This window comes from Nannospalax galili, unplaced genomic scaffold (assembly GCF_000622305.1).
Source record: "Nannospalax galili isolate Female #2095 unplaced genomic scaffold, S.galili_v1.0 scaffold336, whole genome shotgun sequence".
NCBI classification, from domain to species: Eukaryota; Metazoa; Chordata; class Mammalia; order Rodentia; family Spalacidae; genus Nannospalax; species Nannospalax galili.
In genome coordinates, this window is record NW_008343385.1 from 3,488,008 (window position 1) to 3,508,514 (window position 20,507).

At 41.7% G+C, this 20,507-nt stretch overlaps 1 protein-coding gene across 1 annotated transcript in view; it reads right to left on the bottom strand.

The window, feature by feature from the left end:
- Actr10 (actin related protein 10) overlaps window positions 1-4,748 on the bottom strand; it is a gene marked incomplete in the record, with an annotated part of 36,299 nt that extends 31,551 nt beyond the window's left edge. The window contains 2 exon segments of the mRNA XM_029566686.1: window positions 755-827; window positions 4,515-4,748. Coding sequence (XP_029422546.1) covers window positions 755-827; window positions 4,515-4,591 — 150 coding nt within the window.
- Between the last annotated feature and the right edge of the window lie 15,759 nt (window positions 4,749-20,507).

The following is a 20,507-nucleotide window of genomic DNA, read 5'->3' on the forward strand; positions in this document are numbered from 1 at the left end:
CAAAGCTGAGCATGGTGGTTCATGCCTGTAGTCCCAGCACTTGGGAGGCAGAGGCAGGTGGATCTCTGTGAGTTCAAGACCAGGCTGGTCTACAGGGTGAGTGCCAGGCCAGCTGGGGCTACAGGGAGACCCTGTTTTTTAAAAAAATGTTTATCAAATTCTTAGGGGTTTGAGGTTAGAAATAAGAAAATGAAGAGGTTGAATAAAGAATAAAATTATTCTGATTATGTTACTCTATGGGCTTATAACAGTATTTTACTGAGGTTACAAACATTCTCTGGATATTACAAGATTCAATTTCTATAAAATTACACAGAAAAGACAAAGCTATAGAAAGAGAAAGTGTATCAGTAGTAGGTTAGAGGTAAGAATAAGAATTAACTACTACAAATAGGCCCTAGGAAAACTTTACTAGACTGATGAAAATATTTTAAGACTGGATTATATGATAGTTGTACAACAAGATTAAATTTATGCTACACCAAATTATATCTTGATAAAGTTGATTTTTTTAAAAACCACCATCAGGGCTGAGAGATGGCTCAGTGATTAAAAGCACTGGCTGTTTTTGCTGAGGACCTGGGTTTGGTTCCCAGCACCCACATGGTGCCTAACAACTGTCTATAACTCTATTTCCAGAGGATCCAACAACCTCTTCTGGCCTCTGAGGATATTGCATAAATGGATGCACTTGAAATATGTGCAGACTAAACACTCATTTACATAAAATAAAATAAAAAAATAAATAAAATACCTTAGGCACACCAGCTCTTTTTATCACACTAGGAATTATACATCGTGGCCCAGTTTCTCCAGCAAATCCACACCTGCAAATAAACAGAAAATGAAACAGAAATAATACCGCAAAAACATCTGGAAATACCCTGAGACACTTAAAGGGTCAAAGATTTAAAAAAAACATGCTCCACCGACCCCTGAGCTTTGTGACCCCCCCATTACACAGGTGAAGAAACTGAGGCATAAACACCAGGCTGTCCCCCGAGACCCCCGTGCCCCGGGTCCAGCCTCTGCCAAACCTGTTTCTTTTATAAAACTCTTAAATTTTTATTTTTATTTTATGTGCATGAGGGTATTGCTTGCATGGATGTGAATGCACCCGTGTTGTACAATGCCTCAGAGGTCAGAAGAAGGCTTCTGATTCCCCTGGAACTGGAGTTAAGAATGGTTCAGAGCCACCATGTGAGTGCTGGGAATCGAACCCAGGTCCTCTGCAAGAGCAGTCAGTGCTCTTAACTGCTGAGCCATCACTCCAGCACCTTTATTTTTAACTGAATTTTAGGCAAGGCATTTATTTCTACAATCCTGGGTCTATATGATATGACTTCATTCATAAAGTCATGCATCACTCAACAAGAGGGCATGTTATGAAAAATGTATTTGTAGGCAATTTAGTTATTTTGTGACTCACACAAACCTAGAAGTATAGTCTGCTACACATCTAGATTATATGGTATGGCCTATTGCTCCTAGACTACACACTTTTACAACATGTTACTGTACTAAATATGGTAGGCAACTGTAACTCAATGGTATTTGTGTATCTAAATATATACATAGAAAAGTAAGTATTTGTGTATCTCAATGCATCTGAACACATGAATGACTAACATGAATTATAGCCATTTGAGTATAATGAAATTTTGCTCAATGACAGCTGATGTGTTGAAAAACCATGTCATCATATATATAGGTCTTTTTGTTTTTGTTTTTTTGAGACAGGGTCTCCCTATAGCCCCCGCTGGCCTAGATATCACAGGGATCCACCTGCCTTTGCCTCCTGAGATTAAACACTTGCACACCATGCCTGGTCCCGTATGTGTGGTCTTTCACTGACTGAAATGTTGTTACATGGATGGCTATGAATCGCATTAGTCATAATTTCATCATTCTAATATTGTTAGCTTCAATACTAATAATAAAGTACTACTACAAATAAAGTAACTGCTAGCATGTAAATTTTCAGTCTACTTTTTAAACTATATTTGACCATTATAATCATACTTCATATATTGTGAACTCAAGCTTACAAACTTAAGAGAATCTACATTATTATTTTTATCACATTTTGTGTGTGAGTGCGCATTTGTGTGTGCATGCATGTGCACATATAGACGTCAGAGGGTAACTTGTGGGAGTCAGTCCTCTCTTCCACCATGGGGGTCCTGGGGATTCAACTCAGGTTATCTTGTGAGGCTTAGCAGTAAATGCTGTTATGGTTGATCTATCTTGCTGGTTTAGCTATCATTTTTCAAACTGTACATTTCATCCTTTTAAAAATTAATATTTAGGGATGGAGAGATAACTCGGTGGTTAAGAGCACTGGCTGCTCTTGCAATGGAGCCAGTTTGATTCCCAGTACCCCCATGGTGGCTAACAACCATCCATAACTCCAGTTCCAGGGTACTCCCAACATCCTCTTCTGACCTCCCGAGGCATGACAAGACACAGGTGCACCTACATACATGCATGCAATACACTCTTACACATAAAATAAAAATAACAAATAAAATATTTTTAAAAATTAGTATTTAAGCCAAGCATGGTTGGCATATTTGTAATCCCAGCATTCAGGAGCCAGTCAGTAGGATCAGGAGTTCAAGGTCAGCACTGGCTACTACATAGCAAGTTCAAGGCCAGTATGAGGTACATCAACTCTTTTTTTGGAAAGAAAGAAAAAAAAAAATCAGTGGTCAATGACAGTTTTTTTTTTTTTTAAGAAGAAGCATTTCATTACAACTTTAACATACTCAATAACAATTCCCAGAGCAAAGATACACCCCTTTCAAAAGTGGATATAAAATTTTTAGGTTCACAGTTGAATTAGTACAGTTATACAATATTGAACTCAGTATAAACCCTGTAAGACATAAAACTGAATGAGTTTTTAACCTTTAAAAAAGATCTCCATTTCATTTTAAATACTGCCAGTTTTTAATATGCATGTTAATGAAACAAAACCTTGTTAAAATTGTTGCAGAAATGTGAAGGCTAATCGCCTCCTGTTCTCTGGTGCCCAAGTATCTCTCTCCACCCTCTCCTAGTCCCATCTTCATGTTTACTCATATTCAGTGCTCTGGTGCCCAAGTATCTCTCTCCACCCTCTCCTAGTCCCATCTTCATGTTTACTCATATTCAGTGCTCTTCAAATCCCCCAGAATACAATGTAATGGGTTACTCCAATTCTTTTCTTTTACATCATGTAAAAAAATTTTACATCTTTCTGCTGTTTTCCAATTGTACCCTATATAGCCAAAATAATTATTTTAGGGTAGTATTCTCAAATATCACATTAAAGTTTTTATTTTCATACTTATTTTTATTTTATGTGTGTAAGGGTATTGCCTGCATGTACATACATGCACCCATGTTATGCAGTGCATGAGGAGGTCAGAAGAGGGCATCAGGAGGTCAGAAGAGGGCATCGGATCCCCTGGAATTGGAATTACTAAAGACGGCTGTTAGCCCCTATGTGGGTGCTGGGAACCAAACCTGGATCCTCTCCAAGAGCAGCCAATGCTCTTAACCTCTGAGCCACTTCTCCAGCCCCACCCCCAGTTAAAGTTTTCAAAAATAAAATATGAATATGGGAGGGCCTTGCAGAGAACAAGAGAATATATGAATCGAGGATTATGTTTAATCCTATTCTGTAGCTCCCAACAATTTTTAAGCATGCTCTTGTAAGCCTTTACTCAACAGTTATTTAATATCGACGTAGGATAGGCAGTGCTTACAGGCATGTAAAAAAAAAATCCAATCATTTCAATTTCACATGTAACTTCACCACACAATGTAACTGTTTCACTTTTCTCTTGAGCCTAATACAAGGCATCTTAAACTGTGACACTCTGTCCAACTGTTCTAAGGTTTATGCATTTGTGTCTTTCACCTGCGTTTGACAGAGGTCGCTGACACCCAAGAGTTATCCATCCCTATACCAGTGTTTATAAATTGCTTTTTAAAAGCACAAAACGTGATGTAAGAGTTTAGGATAAAAAACCGTATTTCCAGTCTTATTTATATCTCAAATCTGTGTGCCCAGTCTCCCTGTACTTGATTTCCTTCCCTGTATTTCCAGCACCAACAGAGCTCCCGAACGGAGTATTTTATGATGTAAATAATTAGCAAACGCTACAATTCGACTGCTGCTTTCTTAATCTGACCGGCCCAGAGCAAACCAGTGTCTGGGTCACCTCCGTCCAACCCTGCACCGAGGACCCCAAAGGTTACGTTACGTTTGGAGTGCAGACCCTAGGTGTAGGGGGACGGGGGTGGGAGCGAAAGCTATTTTCCTGAAGCTTCTTGGGCCTCTAGGGAGTCCAAACCTTTTCCAGGCCCACCGGATGCTCAAGGTTCGCAGAGTCCAAGGAGGAGACTCTAAGGCCAGTCATCTGCGCGGGGTGCTGGGGGAAGGTTGCGAGATGCCCTGCCCGCCTACGAGGAGCGGCCGCGACCACCACGTCTCCCGGGGCCTACGACGGCCCCACGGTACTCACTTGGTGAAGGCCTCTCCCAAGTCGATGACGACTGCCGTCTTCTCGCCACCACTCCCCAAGCCCTCGTAGAGCGGCATCGCGGACAGCCGACCAGCACCCCTAGAAGTAGTGGGCTGGGCCCCGAGATCCTCAGGGCGCTGCGGTCCTCAGGCCTCAGCGCGGGGGCGGGGCGGCGGCGGGGGCCTCGCGCGGCGGAGGACCCGAGCTGGCCGGGGAGATGCCTGACGTCGTGGCCCGCCCAAGTCCTTACAGACGCGCCCATCCAGACAATGAGGGAGAAGGAGACGCGGGCAGCTGCGGGTCAGGGCGGAAGGGCGTCGAGGCCCTGACAGTCAGGCGCGCCGGGCCCCCGCGCGCCCGCGCGCGGGGGCGGGGGGGGGGGGGGGCCTAGGGTCCTTCCGCCCGGGGGGCCTCCGGTCCTGCAGCGCAGGAGGGTGGGCCTATGGGCCCGGGAACTCAAACGTTCAGGCGGATATCGGGTTCTGTGTTGGGCGTTTATTCTGATACTTAATCGCTGCAATAAACACCAATGGGTGTCTAGCCTAACTTACGAGAACCGAATCCGGAAGACATTGGCTTTCCCAGTCCGCTCGGTGTTGCCAGAAACGGATGCTAAGACCGGAATTCAAAGCCTGCGCCAATGCTTAAGGCTCGCGGGCTTAGGGAAACTGCCCAGCCCCGGTGCGGCCCTGAGTTTGAGCCCCAGCACCTGCGTAAAAAGCTCGCGGTCTGTGCACACCTGCAAGCCCAGCCCTGGGGACGTGGGGATGTGGGGACGTGGGGTTCTGCAGAGCTCACTGCCCTACCAGCGTAGTAGCAAGGGGCGTTCCTGACTCAGTGACCTTGTCTCCAAAAGTAAAGTGGAGAGTGATTGAGGAAGACACCGAAGTCTACCTCTGCACCAAATTTTTAAAGACTTGTATTACAATTGTAAGGGTGATGTTTTATTTGATAGTTAAGTTTTAATTCCAAAGAATGTAACATCGGAATCTGTGGAGGTTCAGTCTGATTTAGTGGAAGGAACTTCGAAGTTTCTTATAAACTTAGGATCTGTGCAAACGGGAGATACCAAATCTCTGTGATAGAATGGGACTTATGCTACAGGAATGTTTACATGCTTCATAGCTTACTGTGAAATGTTCAGAGCTTAACTTTGTGAGGTAGTAGAGATTGTCAGAGGGCACAGAAGAAGAGAGGTTCAACAGTAGATCTTTGAGCAACACCGACTTTAGCTAGTGGGCTGGGTTAAATAATGGACTTCCCGACTTTTTGTCTACAAAGGACCTCAGAATGTGACTTTATTTGATGTCAGTGCCTTAGCAGAAGTAATTAAGTTCAAATAAGGTCTTAGTTAAGATGAGGCCCACTCTAACTGCTAATTTTAATGTTGATAGGCTAGGTTGCTGCCCTGTCTCTGTGACTGAAGGAAAAGGAATGACCTGATTTTTCCCAGTGTTTCTTTCTTAACCTGCTGTACATGCCTGAGCCTCTGTATAATCAGGGATAAGCTCTTTTATTATGAGTTAAGGCTACAGAATACTGAACTTTGTCATTGTGATACTAATAAAGTTCATATTTATCTCAATGTCTGACCAGTGCTCTTCCTGTATGAAAATTGCTAGAGGTAATAGGACGAAGAAGGAATTTGTAATGGAGACAGAAATTTCAAGACGAGTGGAAACTCTCACTCCTCCTTAGAATGGTGAATATCCTCACATGTCACTTGGGAGATTTCTGGAAGGGGAGAGGCTAAATTGATGGGGCAGAGAGATGAGCAAAGTACATTATATACACTTGAAGTTGTGGAAGAATAAATACAGTTGTAAGAGTGGGAAGATGTTTTAGAAAGAAAAATAACAAAAGGATGATTATTTAATATGAGACAGATACTTCCTTAATAAGGTCAGATATTTGAGTCGCACTCCTTGAGGCAGATTAAAAAGAGGGAAAATTAAGGGTACATGAAAAAGAAAAAAAGTCTGATTTCTATCTCTTTTTGGCCAAGAGCCAAGAATGTTTTTTCTTTTTAATTTTTATTTTATGTGTATGAGTGTTTTGCCTGAATGTAAGTGCACCTGTGTTATGCATTGGCCATGGAGGCCAGAAGAGGGCATTGGATCCCCTGGAACTGGAGTTAGGGATGGTTTTTAGCTGCCATGTGGGTGCTGGGAACTAAACCCTCGTCCTCTGCATGAGCAGCCAGTACATTTAACTGCTGAGCCATCTCTCCAGCTTCCCTAAATCTGGAATTTTTTCTTAAATTTTGTCTATCTAATTTTACTCCAAAGTTTCAAAAATCTAGATCTTTTACAACAAATAGCCTGGTATTTAACATGTTGGCTAAAGTGCTAACCCACAGAAAGCCTATGATATGCTTGGTCTTGAGATTATAATAACAGAAAAGAATGATTTCTGCTTACAGACTACATTATGGATACGTATAAGATAACAAGTATGATGCAAATATGTAGAAATTTTTAATGGGGTCAGAGAAAGGGACCAATCAACTGCCTGGGATGCATCAGGGCAGGATAATTTCAGGGAAGAGGTGTTCATTCATCTGTATCAAAAATCTTTTCTTTCAGGCCTATATGGATAACTTGGTGAGACTTTGTCTTAAAATAAAAATAAAAAATGGCTGGGAGGATGGGTCAGTGGGTAAAGGTGCTTGCTGCTAAGCCTGATAACCTGAGTTTGATCCCCAACCCATATAGTGGGAGAGAACCAACTCCTGAAAATTGTCTTCTGAGTGCCACATACACATCTTGGCATGTGCACGTACACACATGTGCAAACACACACAAATAAATACTAAAAAAGGTTTTTTTCTGCAAAGTAAGCAAGCAGCCATCACCACAACAAAAACTCAGTGTCAGCAGACCTACCCTACAAGAAATGAAGGTTCACTGAGTACCCTACTATGTACTAGATGCTTGGAATCAGTCAAACAAATTACACAGATTTTTTTGCGCTTGGAGAGCCAGCAGGAAGAGATAGGCAACAAATATATACATACCCCACAAGGTCACGGATACAGTGTTGCAGGCGGCAGGACTTTGTTGTTGTTGTATAGAGTGGAGAGAAGGACCATGATCATGGAAGTTGATTTCAGGGTTGAGCACAGTCATGTAATGTCTGTTCATTTAGAATTTATCCCAAATTCTCAGCTTGGCAAATAACACAGAGTTTATATCAGAATATAAGAAAAATTTAAATTTGGAGTGTCCTATTATCGGGCTGACTTTTCTAAGAAAGATTCTTTGTAACAAATTGAAATTTTTACATAGCCTTGTAAACCAAGCTAATCATGTTTTGGGAACATTTAGAAATATGTGCTCCTTTAAGAAAAACAATGTAATCAGTCCTACAATAATTGGGAAGGTTGATGTATTTACCTCTTATAGACTAAGCTGAAGGCATAGCTTTAATTTTATACCATGTAGCCATTTGTGACTAGTTTTGTTCCTGACTCAGAGCAATATATGCATCATAAAAAGAGACAATGGGGATGCTGAAAACAATGACACTGAAAGCAATGTCCTCCTCACAAATGTTGGAAGCAACATGTGGGAATAGGTTGATGACATCTGTTTGTGACTTTGTATGCTGTTCGGAAAGATCAGAACACAGGATCAGAAAACAACTTCTTCTCTTGTGAAATTGTTACCGAAGATTGCTCAGGTCTTTCCTATGTGTTTGCTTGATATGCTGTTCAGTAAATATGAAGGCAGGCTCTTTGTTGGAATGGAATGGTATAGAAATTAGAATAGAATAGAATAGAATAGAATAGAATAGAATAGAATAGAATAGAATAGGAGCAGAGGAACAGAATAGATACAGTTGTGAAAGAAATCAGAATACCTCAGAATAGATCAGGTTCACTCTTGGTTAAATTATTCCAAGAATGAAGATTTTTTTTTCTTTAATGCGGCAGCACCACATTCCACAAAATTAATTTAAATGTTCAATATTTAAGTACATAGTATGGCCAAGAAATTTTTAAGTTTCATTTTAAAGTGGAGATAGGATTTTTAAAAGACTTGTTTTTATTGTTTAAAATTATGTGTATGTGTGTATCCGCATGTGGGTATGTGCACATGAATGCAGGTGCCCATTGAGGCCAGAGGCATCAGATCCCCCTGGGGGAGCTGGAGTTACAGGCATTTTTGAGGTTCCCAGTATGGGTGCTGGGAACCAAACTCTGGTCCTCTGCAACCCCTGAGTCTCTCCAGCCCAGAGATAGGATTATTTAGGAAATAATCATGTATACTAGACAAATTACCTTTAAAAATGTTATCCATATGAAAGAAGACATAAGTTTTATGTTTAATGAGATAAAAATAAAGCAGTCTAGAGCTGTTTCCTCAAGAACTGTGTTAGATATAGTTAGTAAATAATCTGATACTTTGTTTTTTGAGATAGGGTCTCACTATGTAGCTTTGGCTGGCCTGGAACTTTCTGTGTATACCAGACTGGCCTCAAATTCACAGACATCCACCTGCCTCTGCCTCCCGAGTACTGGGATTAAAGATGTGCACCTCCATGCCTAGCTAAAATACTCTGATTTCTAAAACTTAGTTTATTTATTTAGTGTGTGTGTGTGTGTGTGTGTGTGTGTGCACGCACACACATATGTATTCAGATGCTTGTGGTGGCCAGAAAAGGGAGTCATATCCTCTGGAGCTGGAATTACAGGCAGCTGTGAGTCATGTAATGTGGGTGCTGGGAACCAAACTTGAATCCTTTGAAGGATAGCAAGTACTTTTAACTGCTGAGCCATCTCTTCAACCCCTCTATATTATGTTTTAAATTAATACACATAATTTTATGTGTATGAGTCTTCCTGCACATATGTAAGTGGACACATGTTGTGCAGTGCCCGCTGAGGCCAAAAGAGGGAGTTGGATCCCATTCCCTGGAACTGGAGTTATGGATGGTTGATAGCCACCATGTGGGTGCTGGGAACTGAACCTGGATCCTCTGCAAGATCAGCCAGTGCTCTTAACTGCTCAGCTACCTCTCCAGCCCCCACCCATGTTATTTTGGGGGAGCAGGTTCTGTCACTGAATGTGGAGCTGGCTGTTTCAGACTGGCTGGCCAGCAAACCTCAGCAAACCACCCCACTCAGTACCATTTGGCTTTTATGTGGATTCCAGGGATTCAAAGTCAGGTCGTCATGCTTGCATAACAAGCTCTTTACTCACTGAGCCATCTCCCCAGCCCCATCTACTTAGATTTTTTAAAAAAATTGATTAATTCTGCTTTATATGTATTGAGTACTTTGCCTGTGTAGATGTATATGCACGATGTGCATGCCCATCTGCCTAGTTTTGGTTGGATGCTAGTTGATGTCAATTTTATATTATCAAGAGATGAGTTTTTTTTTCTTAAAATATTCTTGCTAATTTAGGTGTCTGTGTGTGAGTATGTGGTGCTGAGAATTGGACCCAGGACCTTGTACATTCTAAACACATGCTTTACCCCTGAGCTATAACTCCAGCTTTAAAATATTATTGAGCTGTGTTCTGGAATGTGCTTAAGTTACTCAAAGCAGTTTGATCCTTTGGAGCTTTTCTAGTATGTGGGAACAGAGCAGCCTTTGGGGCCATATTTTCCCATGAGTGAGGCAAGACCCAAGCTACCTGGGAGATTTGAGGAATTCTTTCACCTTCTGTTTCCTGGTGGTTCATTCTCCAACTTTGAATATTTCTTTACTCCTGTGATGGTTAATCTCCATTGTCAATATGATTTAGAATCACGAGGAGACAAACTTCTGGGTGGGCCTGTGAGGATGTTTACAGGGAGGCTTAACTGAGGAGGGAAGATCCATCCTGAACATGGGCTGCACCATCCCACAGGGTGGAGTCCTGGATTGAATAATAAGGAAAAAAGAGAGAAAGTGAACTGAGTACCACTATTCATTTCTCTTTGCTTCCTGAATGCAGATGCAATGTGACCAGCTGCCTCACACTTCTGTCACCATGCCTTCCCTGCCGTGACGGACTGTGTCCCCTCAAGCTGTGACTCCAGATAAGTTCTTCCTCCCCTAAGCTGCTTTTGTCAGATATTTGGTAATGACAATGAGAAAGAAATTAATATAAGATGCATGTAGCTAAAAACTTGAAGGAAATCCTGTGCTGATTTGCAAAGTGCACACTCCCTCTCCCTCCTTCCCCCTTCTTTCTTCTTTGTCTTCCTTCCTCGATCCTCATTCCCTTCCCTCCCGCCACCCGTTTCCTCCTTACTCTCCTCTTTGTTCTAGCTTTCTTCTCTTTGGAACCTGTCTTCTGCAGTTTCTATTTTGCTTGGTCTTATTCATTCACAACTCTGTTCCCACTGGGAGAATGGAGCATCCTGGAACTCCAGATTATAAGCTGGGGTCTCGTAGGGCTTATTTACCATTTTTCTTCTGTCAGGATGCCTGGCCTGCACTGGCTATGCCCAGTGTCTAAAAACAATTCTTTTGTATACATGGTGTCCAGTGTTTCAGTCATTTTAGGGAGGAAAGTTATTCTTTCATGGCTCATAGAAGTCCCTCAGAAGCTAATTATGAAGCTAGGATTCTATATACATAAGTGTATCAGTTATTGTTGCCTAATAAATGTCTGTCTAATGGCTTCAAACAACCATTTGTTTGCTCAGCACTTTATGTGATAATCTAGGCTGAACTAACCTGGATGGATCTTATGCCCCACCTTCTGTCAGCTGGGCCCAGTCACATGTAACCAGTCAGTTGTCAGGCCAGTTGAAGGCTGGCCCCCAGAGGGCCTCAGTCATATTTCTGGTCAATGGTGATAACTTTCAGTGGAACTCTCCCTTGAACTTCCCACCCTCTGAAACTAAAAGCTTCACTTCCCTACTTAATGACAGAAGCAAACCAAAAGGCTGAAGGCTGAAGTGGAAAAGTTGCTTAAGGCCAAAACTTGGGAGCCACATATCAGATCTGTCTCATCAGGTTTGTTAAAGTGGGTCAAAAAGGCAGCTCAGGATTTGAGGGTGGGAACTGGACTTCACCTAATTGTTGGGTACAGTAGTGAAATCACATGGGCCCAGGGAATTGCAATTCATTTGGGGGCTACCAGAGTAACACCTACCACACTAGTCAACAAAACATGTACTTAATGACTTTTTGGGGGGGTTGTTTTAGAATTCTCAGAGGACAGTCTATGATAGGGAAGGGACTTGTTGGAGGGTAACTCTTCAAGCCTTTATCATAATCTATGTGGTAGTGGGATGTGGAGTATAGAGAAATTATTGGACTATCAGTGGTCAGGGTATCAGTGTCAACTTCTCCTTTAGCCCTTCTATAAGACCGTGGTTGTGAGGGAAAGAAAGAAGGCAAGAGACAAAAGGAGATGGGGCAAAACAGAACTTGTTCACTAACTGTAGGAAAAATAACTCTTCTTGCCATCCATGAAGAATAAAATGATTCAGTTGCTTGGAGCTGGCTCACTTCAGGAATACGATGTGGCACCAGGCAGGGCTGGTTTCTGTGTTCAAATGATGCTGTCTGAGTATCTGTCTTTATGCTGTTTCCCTCTAGGTTGACTTTATTCTCTCTTCTTGTTAGGACAATGTGGGACCCAGAAATTCTCTGTCTATACCTAACCGGTGTAGCTATTCCAAAGAGAGACAGCTTCTGTTGCTTAAATTCCAACACTGGTGCTGACTGGCCCTGCTGTGGACCATGCTCATCCCTGGACCATAATCAGGGACATAGGTAGTCTTACCAGGCAGGTTTTCTCCATCCAAGAACTACATGGTCAAGTGTGAGAAAAAAAGTGGTTTCTTGGCAGAAAACTAGAGTAGAAAAGTTAATAGATGGTGGGCAGCTTACAACAGTGGTGGACTCAGGCTTATCATTCCTTTCTCTTACCAGCCGATCGCCTCATCTCCACTGGGTGGTATCTATGGGCTGTGGAACCAAAATGAACCTAGCGACTTATTGGAACCTGTTTGTCGATCCATTAGAGCTAGAAATTACTGTCTTCAGGACACACACACCATCTTTAATTCAAACTGATGCAGGTCTCAAGTGTGTAGGAAGGTGACATAACCTTAGGGTTTCTGAAGTCATTATAAAATCCCTCTACTGTTTGATTAATGAAGAAGAATTTTCTTTTTTTTTTTGTCTTTTTTGAGACAGGGTCTCCCTGTAGCCCCAGTTGTCCTGGAACTCACTATGTAGACCAGGCTTGCCTTGAACCAAAAAAAGATTTATTTATTTTTATTTTATGAGTATGGGTGTTTGCCTGAATATATGTATGTGCACCTCATGCATACTTGGTGCCTATGTAGCTAGAAGAGGGTGTTGGGTACTCTAGAAATGGAGTTACGGATGTTCAGCTGCCATATGGGTTCTGGGAATCGAACCCAGGTCCTCTGCTAGAGCAGTCAGTGCTCTTAACCACTGAGCCACCTCTCCAGCCCCTAGTATAAATCTTTAAAAAAAATATTATTATTTAAATTTTATGTGTGTGCATGTATTGCCTGCTTGTGTGTAAGTGCACCGGTGTCATGCAATACCTGCAGAGGCCAGAAGAGGACATTGGATCCCCTGGAACTGCAGCCCCTATGTGGTATAAATCTTATCTACTCCATGCCTAATCTGCCATCAGCATTGTGTCACTAGCTGATTAACTGGATTCTTTGGCCTCTACAGTGTGTTTTCTGCACTGCAGGCAAGACTGAACCACTGAAATTCCAGTACAGTTGTGATACTCTTCTGGAAACATTTCAGTGATGTGCTGCGGTTTTCAGATGCAGCAGCGGCCATGTCATTCACTTTTCTGATGTATCTTGTTATGTCACACTGCCCATACTGTGCCTAGAACGCTTCCTTTAGCTTCTTTCCTTTTTGTTCTACGGCATTATTACCTCTTTTCTTTGTTTGTTTTTAGGACAGGGTCTGTCAGTAGCCCAAGCTGCCCTAGAACTCCATATATAGACCAGGCTGCCCTCAATCTCACAGAGATCCATCTGCCTCTGCCTCCCAAGCAATGGGATTAGAGATGTGCGCCACTACACCAGGTTTGGAATATTATCTCTTTTGAAAAGCCTGCTCTGGCCCTTGTCTGTCTACTTAGATTTTCTTTATCTGGGCTTTCATGGCATCCTATGTCTTTCAGGACCACTAAAATACAAGTTTTATGAAGACAGGAGCTTGTTAGTTTAGATTAGTGTTGTACCCAATGCTTATAAGAGCACCCAGCACATACATAGTAGGTTCTCAATAAGTATTTGATAAATGACTAACACTATTACTGTAAAGTAATCTGTAATCTACTGTGTCTTCACTCTGGGCAATGAATTTGTAGACTAAGACCTGGAAGAGGACTGAGTGTGGAGAAGACACTTAGTAGATTCTTAAATGGGTAATAGTGGCATGGAGAGTGGCCAACTGAACTGCTTTAAAGCAGCTGGCAAAGAACAATAGGAAACTGCCTTAGTCCTGGGTGTGTCGCTATCCATCTCTGGAATTGAGACCACAAGAGTGCTTTTGAAGCTGACCTCTCAAAGAATATTTCATGCCACATTTCCTGAGTGCTCATGATACATTGTAATAAACCTTCAATGAACTGGAACCCACGACCTGCTAGAATTATGGTGGTATATCTTCTGTTAGGAAAGAGAAGTGATTTACCAGAGAACAGGGCTAGAAACTATGCTAAGGTCAGGACACATTCCAATTGATTTATCACACTCTTCATCTCTGTAGAATTATATAATGAAAATAGATTGCTAGCTACCAAGTGTGGCAAGATTCTGCACCATTAATCACAGAATTGGTTACTCATATTTACAGTTGTGAAGGCAGAGAGAATTGGCTAAAGTATTTAATAAGGATTTTAATAAAAAATGACGGATTTGTTTGCTGAATGGGCAGTCCAACTTACTAACATTATACTATGAATTATTTTTTGTGTGTGTGCCTGCAAATGGATGAACAAAAATGAGATATTTTTGGTTTCCTTGTTGGCTCTAAGTAATTAGATTTTTGGGGGTGTCTTTTTGAGACAGGGTCTCCCTGGAGCCCCAGCTGGCCTGGAACTCCCTATGTAGAACAGGTTGGCTTTGATCTCATAGAGATTCATCTGCCTCTGCCTCCCAAGTGCTGGAATCAAAGGAATGTACCACAATGCCTGGCCAGAATTAGATTTTTTTGTATCATTCCAAAGATAAGATCATTTTTTTCTGCTAGTGTGAACCAGAAAGTTTGGTATTTTATTCTATAGGAATAGGATAAATGAAGGTGATTAGATTAACCAGATATTTTTTGGTTTTGTTTTTTTTTTTGAGACATTGTCTCTCTGTAGCCCCAGCTGGTGTGGAACTCACTATGTAGACCAGGCTAGGCTCAGTCTTGCAGAGATTCAACTGCCTCTGCATCCTGAGCACTATGATTAAAGGTATACACCACCACACCTGGATTGATTAATCAGGTTTTAAAAACTATATTAAATATCAAATTAAGAGTATAGCTGGCACACACAGAGATTAAGTGTCTGTGAGATGCCCAACTCTAGGTGACACATCTATAATGGAACCTCCACACCTAAGACTCACAGAACATAGTAGACCAAGGGGTAGAGAGAACACTAATGCATCTCTCAACTCTCATCAATAAAGCTCCCTCATGCAACAGAGGATAATGAACTCAGGGCTCAGGGAGCCATTGCCAAAGAGAGGACAGAAAAATTTAAGAGCCAGGGGAGGAGGTGCATGACCAAATGGAAGCAGAGTCTTACAAGCTCCTGGGACCTTGTTTGTATGAATTTACAGCAATTGTGACAGTGTGCACAAGACCCATGCAAACTCAAGCAGACAAAAACCTAGCATAGAACTGTGGAAATGGGCAGCAGGCCTAGTCTTAGCTGAAGAACTGTTGGGCAACTGATTACTATTGGGTGAGGAAGAGCTAATCTTCTTTAAGGGGATGACTCTATATAGACTGACTAGACCCCAGTGGATGAACTTGTATTGAGGGATGTCAGGGGACACTAACTTGACTCTATAGGCCTTAACATAAGTGACAGAATGCATGAAATCCAGTGGAGGTAGGGGCTATGGGAGGGTGTGGATTGGGAAGGGGCATATAAAGATGATTAAGATGTTGTGTATGAAGTACACGAAAATTCAATTAAAAACATGTTTCCAACAACAACAATAACAACAACAACGACAAAGCGTATAGCTGGTAACGTGGTCATATAGGTCTGTAATCCCAGCTACTTAGGAGAATCATAAGTTCAGGACCTATGTTGGCTGGGCTACCAGTAAGTTCAAGATCAGCCTGGGTGTCCTAGTTTGTTTCTCCATTGCTGTGACAAAACACTCTGACCACTACCAACTTGGGGAGGAAAGGGTTTATTTGTCTTACATCTCCCCAGTCACAGTTTATCAGGGAGCCCAAGATAGGAACTCAGGGCAGGAACCTGGAATCATAAGTTCAGGACCTATGTTGGCTGGGCTACCAGTAAGTTCAAGATCAGCCTGGGTGTCCTAGTTTGTTTCTCCATTGCTGTGACAAAACACTCTGACCACTACCAACTTGGGGAGGAAAGGGTTTATTTGTCTTACATCTCCCCAGTCACAGTTTATCAGGGAGCCCAAGATAGGAACTCAGGGCAGGAACCTGGAGGCAGGAGCTAGAGCACAGACCATGGAGGAATGCTGCTTACTGGCTTGCTCTCCTGGCCCCTGCTCAGCCTGCTTTCTTATGCAACACAGGCCCACCTGCCCAGGGGTGGCACCACCCACAGTGGGCTGGGCCCTCCCACATCACTCATCAAGAAGATGCCCTTCAGACATGGCCACAGGCCAGTCCAATAGAGGCAATTTCCCGATTGAGGCTCCCTCAACCCAGGTGTGTCAAGTTGACACTAAAGCTATCCAGCACACTGGGCAATTTGTTGAGACCCTGTTCAAAACAAAGAAGTTAAAATGGAGGCTAGGATACAGCTCAGTAGTAAAGAGATTGCTTAGCACTTATGAGGTCCTAGCTAGGTTCACTTCTCAGTACTACAAAACCAACAAAGGAAGGAACAAATGGATGTAGTTCCGTTACTTCATGTTACATTCAATGCAATGATGGAAGGTTCACTATTCCTTAGATAGTTGATCTATCATATCTATCTATCATGCATAGCAATATTATGGTCTTGACAAGGTATCAGTGGGACATATGGCTAAAGAAAATATGATTGTTAGGGAACTTTTTCCCCCAGTGCTGGGGATCAAACACAGGCCTTGGACATGCTAAGCAAGTGCTCTATCTATGTCCTTAGTCCTTGGATTTTTGAGAGAGAGTCTCACCATGTAGCTCAGACTGGCCTTAAACTCACTGTGTAGCCCAGCTGGCCTGAAATGTGCAATCCTTTAGTCTCAGTCTTCTAGGTATTGAGATTAAAGGCACCGGGGAACCAATGATAAAGTATGCATATTTATTACAGAGAATTCCTCTTTTGTTAACAATAGCAATAGTTTCTTGATTATCTTTTTTTGTGCAGACAGAACACTAAACACAGTATTTCATTTAATCCTCACAAATTCTTATCAGTCAAAAGATGGTAAGAAGCCTCTTACAGAGGTTATACTGCTATTTTGTGGCAAATTGAAAACAAAATTATTTATTTGTTCTTATTTTATGTGTATGAGTGTTAGGCCTGCATATATGTAAGTGCACCCATGTCATGAAGTGCGTGTGGAGGACAGAGGAGGGCGTTGGATGCCCTGGAACTGGAGTTACAGACTGCTGTTGGCTGCCGTGTGGGTGCTGGGAACCAGGCCCATGTTCTCTCCAAGGGCAGCTAGTGCTTTTAACTTCTGAGCCATCTCTTGACCCTCATTTGTGGCAAAATTGTAAATTGCTCCTCTTATTACCTCATAAAACCTTTTCATAAAAATGACAACTATATTATAAGTGTGGACATCAGACACTCTTAAAGGTTTAGAAAAAAATTGGAGCCAAACCATGTAAATAAAAGTGACAAGATATATCTATAATTAAACAGTGCGTTCAAGGGTGTGATTCGTTCTGCTACAGAAAAGCTATTCCCAGACAGTCTATATTATGGCTCTAATCAATATGCTCAGTGAAAGAAAGATACTCCATTCTCTGAAAAAGATCCCACTCATTTCAGCTGCAAATAGTTAACTAGTCATTTCTTAGCCAGAAAGATGAGAGTAATCCTTTAATGTCCATATGGCATACGTTTCTCAAACTTATTTTTGCATCTCCTTCAGTCCTTTAAATCTCAGACTGAAAAGATCACTTGAGGATGTGAAGAAATGTCAGCATGTATAATCAGTGTGTATATCAAACCATTATCTCCAGTTCCTTACCAAACACAGAGTATTTTACTACTGGAGCATTTCTCTTCCCTCCTACTCTTCCTCCCTCTCTTCATTTCTTCCATTTATTTTATTTTATTTTATTTTATATTTTATTTTATCTTATTATGTGTATGTTTTGCCTGCATGTAAGTGTACTTGTGACATGCAGTGCCCAAGGAGGCCAGAAGAGGGTGTCGGATCCTCTGGAACTGGAGTTACAGATTAGCTTCTGTGTAGGTGCTGGGAACTGAACTCTGGTCCTCTGGAAGAGCAACCAGTGTTCTTAACTGCTGAGCCATCTCTTCAGCCCTGGAGCTTATTATGAAAAAACAAACAAGCAAATTCGGATAATAGGAATACTGCCTGGGAATTTTGTTCTAAGCAATTAGAGTTAAAATAGTTAGATGTGGTCATGGCACTATGGTAATAAATTAGAAAACATTTTCTTTTAGATTGACATGATAAAGTAGTTATAGATAAAATAATATGATAACTTGAGGTTTGCTACAAAGTCGTATGAGGAGGGGACTAGTGTGGGGGTTTGTAGTTGGGGCAGATTTGCTATGGGTTGGTGGTTGTTGGCTTAAGGGTGATGGCTATTTGGGAGTTCATCACACTGGTTTGTAAAATAATCCTTACCTTCAAGTTTTCTATTTGGGCTGGAACAATAGCAGTCATACCAAGTTCTGAGAGGATTGCTGGTTGTCCTCAGACATAGTACATATAGACAAATGCTAAATTAGGGCACTATTTTGAGAAATTTTTATATAATTTTTAAAATTGAGTTCCCCCTGAAAAACATCATTTGTCTCATTTTTAATTTTAATTTTTATTTGTGTGCGTTCTGTGTATTGTGTATATGTATGTATGTGGTGCATACACATGAGTGTGTGGGTTGTGTGCTCATATGTATGTGTATGTGCCTGTGTATTTGCATATGGTTAAAGCAGAATATCAAGTATCTTCCTGTATCACTACCTTATTGCTTTGAGACAGGGTTTCTCTCTCTGTAGGTCACTCTTGAGATAATAGTAATCCACTATGTGGCCAGATTTCTCACAGCCTAATAATAAATAATTCCTCCTCCTCCTCCTCCTCTTTCTCCTTTTCCTCTTCTTCATCTTCTCTTTCTCCTCTTCATCTTCCTTCTTTTCCTCCTTTTTCTCTTTTTCATCCTCTTCCTCCTCAAAAATTGGTGGTGTGTCAGTGTGGTGGCACAGATCTCTAATTCTAACACTCATAAAGCTGAGGCAGAAGGGTTATAATTTTGATGCCAGCCTGGACTGCATAGTGAGACCCTGTAGAAAGAAAGAAAGGGAGAGAGGAGGGAAGGAAAGAAGGGAAAGAAGATTGGTGGTACTTAGTAGATGTCATTTAGAAAGGCCTACAGGGCTGTCCCTTTGTCACAGGCAGGGAGGATTTCCCTCTTCAATTCATAGCCGAATTCCTCATACCGCCTCGGTGGCCCTGATTCCTCAATTGTACCTCCTTCCTTCTTTTTCTCACCAGCATCTTTATTCTTTATCTGCATCATCCCCCTTTCATACCGCCTTTCCTCTTCCCTCCTCACCTTCCCTCCTCACCTAATCTCAAGAGTTGCCTACATTTCATTCTTTAATTTGTTATGGTCTGGATTTTGCTATCTGATCCAGATTGCTCTCTCCAAACACATCAGTTTCTACTTTGATCATTAAACTCAATGGATAGATCTCTATGTGACTTCTCTGTAAAGTTTCCAAACATTTGTGTGTTCTGTCTTTGAAACATTCTCTTAACTTCTACAATACCAATGCCATGGTCATTTCTTTGAAGTCTTATTTTTCTAATGTACTATTCTTATTTTGAAAAAATATTTTATTTATTATTTTTGTTTTATGATATGAGTGTATTGCCTTCATGTGTGTAAGTACACCTGTGTCGTGCAATGCCTGAGGGAGTCAGAAGAGGGCATTAGATTTCCCTGGAACTGGAGTTACAGATGGTTGTTAGCCACTATGTATGTGCTGGGAACCAAACCTGGGTCCTCTGCAAGAGTACTTAGGAGACTGAGGCAGAAAGATCATGAGTTCAAGGCCGTCCTAGTATATACAGTGAAGCCAAGGCCAGCCTGAGCTACACAGCAAAAGAAACTAACCAACCAACCAACCAACCAACCGAACAAACAAACAAACAAAATCTTAAACCTGTAATCATCATCAAGATAAATTTAAGATGAATTCCAGTACTGGCTCAGTAGGTAAGGGTTCTCGCCACCAATGCAAGACCTGGGACCTACATGGTGGAAGGCAAGAACTGATTCCCGCAAGTTGCCCTCTGACCTCCACATGTGCACTGTGGTACACACACACACACTCACACACACACACACACACACACACACACACACACACAAGTGTAATATGCAATTAAAAAATGAACTCCATATTTAAGAAAAGTATTTATTATTATTATTATTGTGTGTGTGTGTGTGTGTGTGAGAGAGAGAGAGAGAGAGAGAGAGAGAGAGAGAGAGATCATCATATGTGTAGAGGTCAAAGGATACATTTGTGGAGTATGTCTCTCTTCCAGCTTTACATGGGTTCCAGGATCAAACTCAGGTCTTTAGGCTTGCATCATTGCATGGCAAGTGCCTTTACTTGCTGATCCATCTCGAAGGCC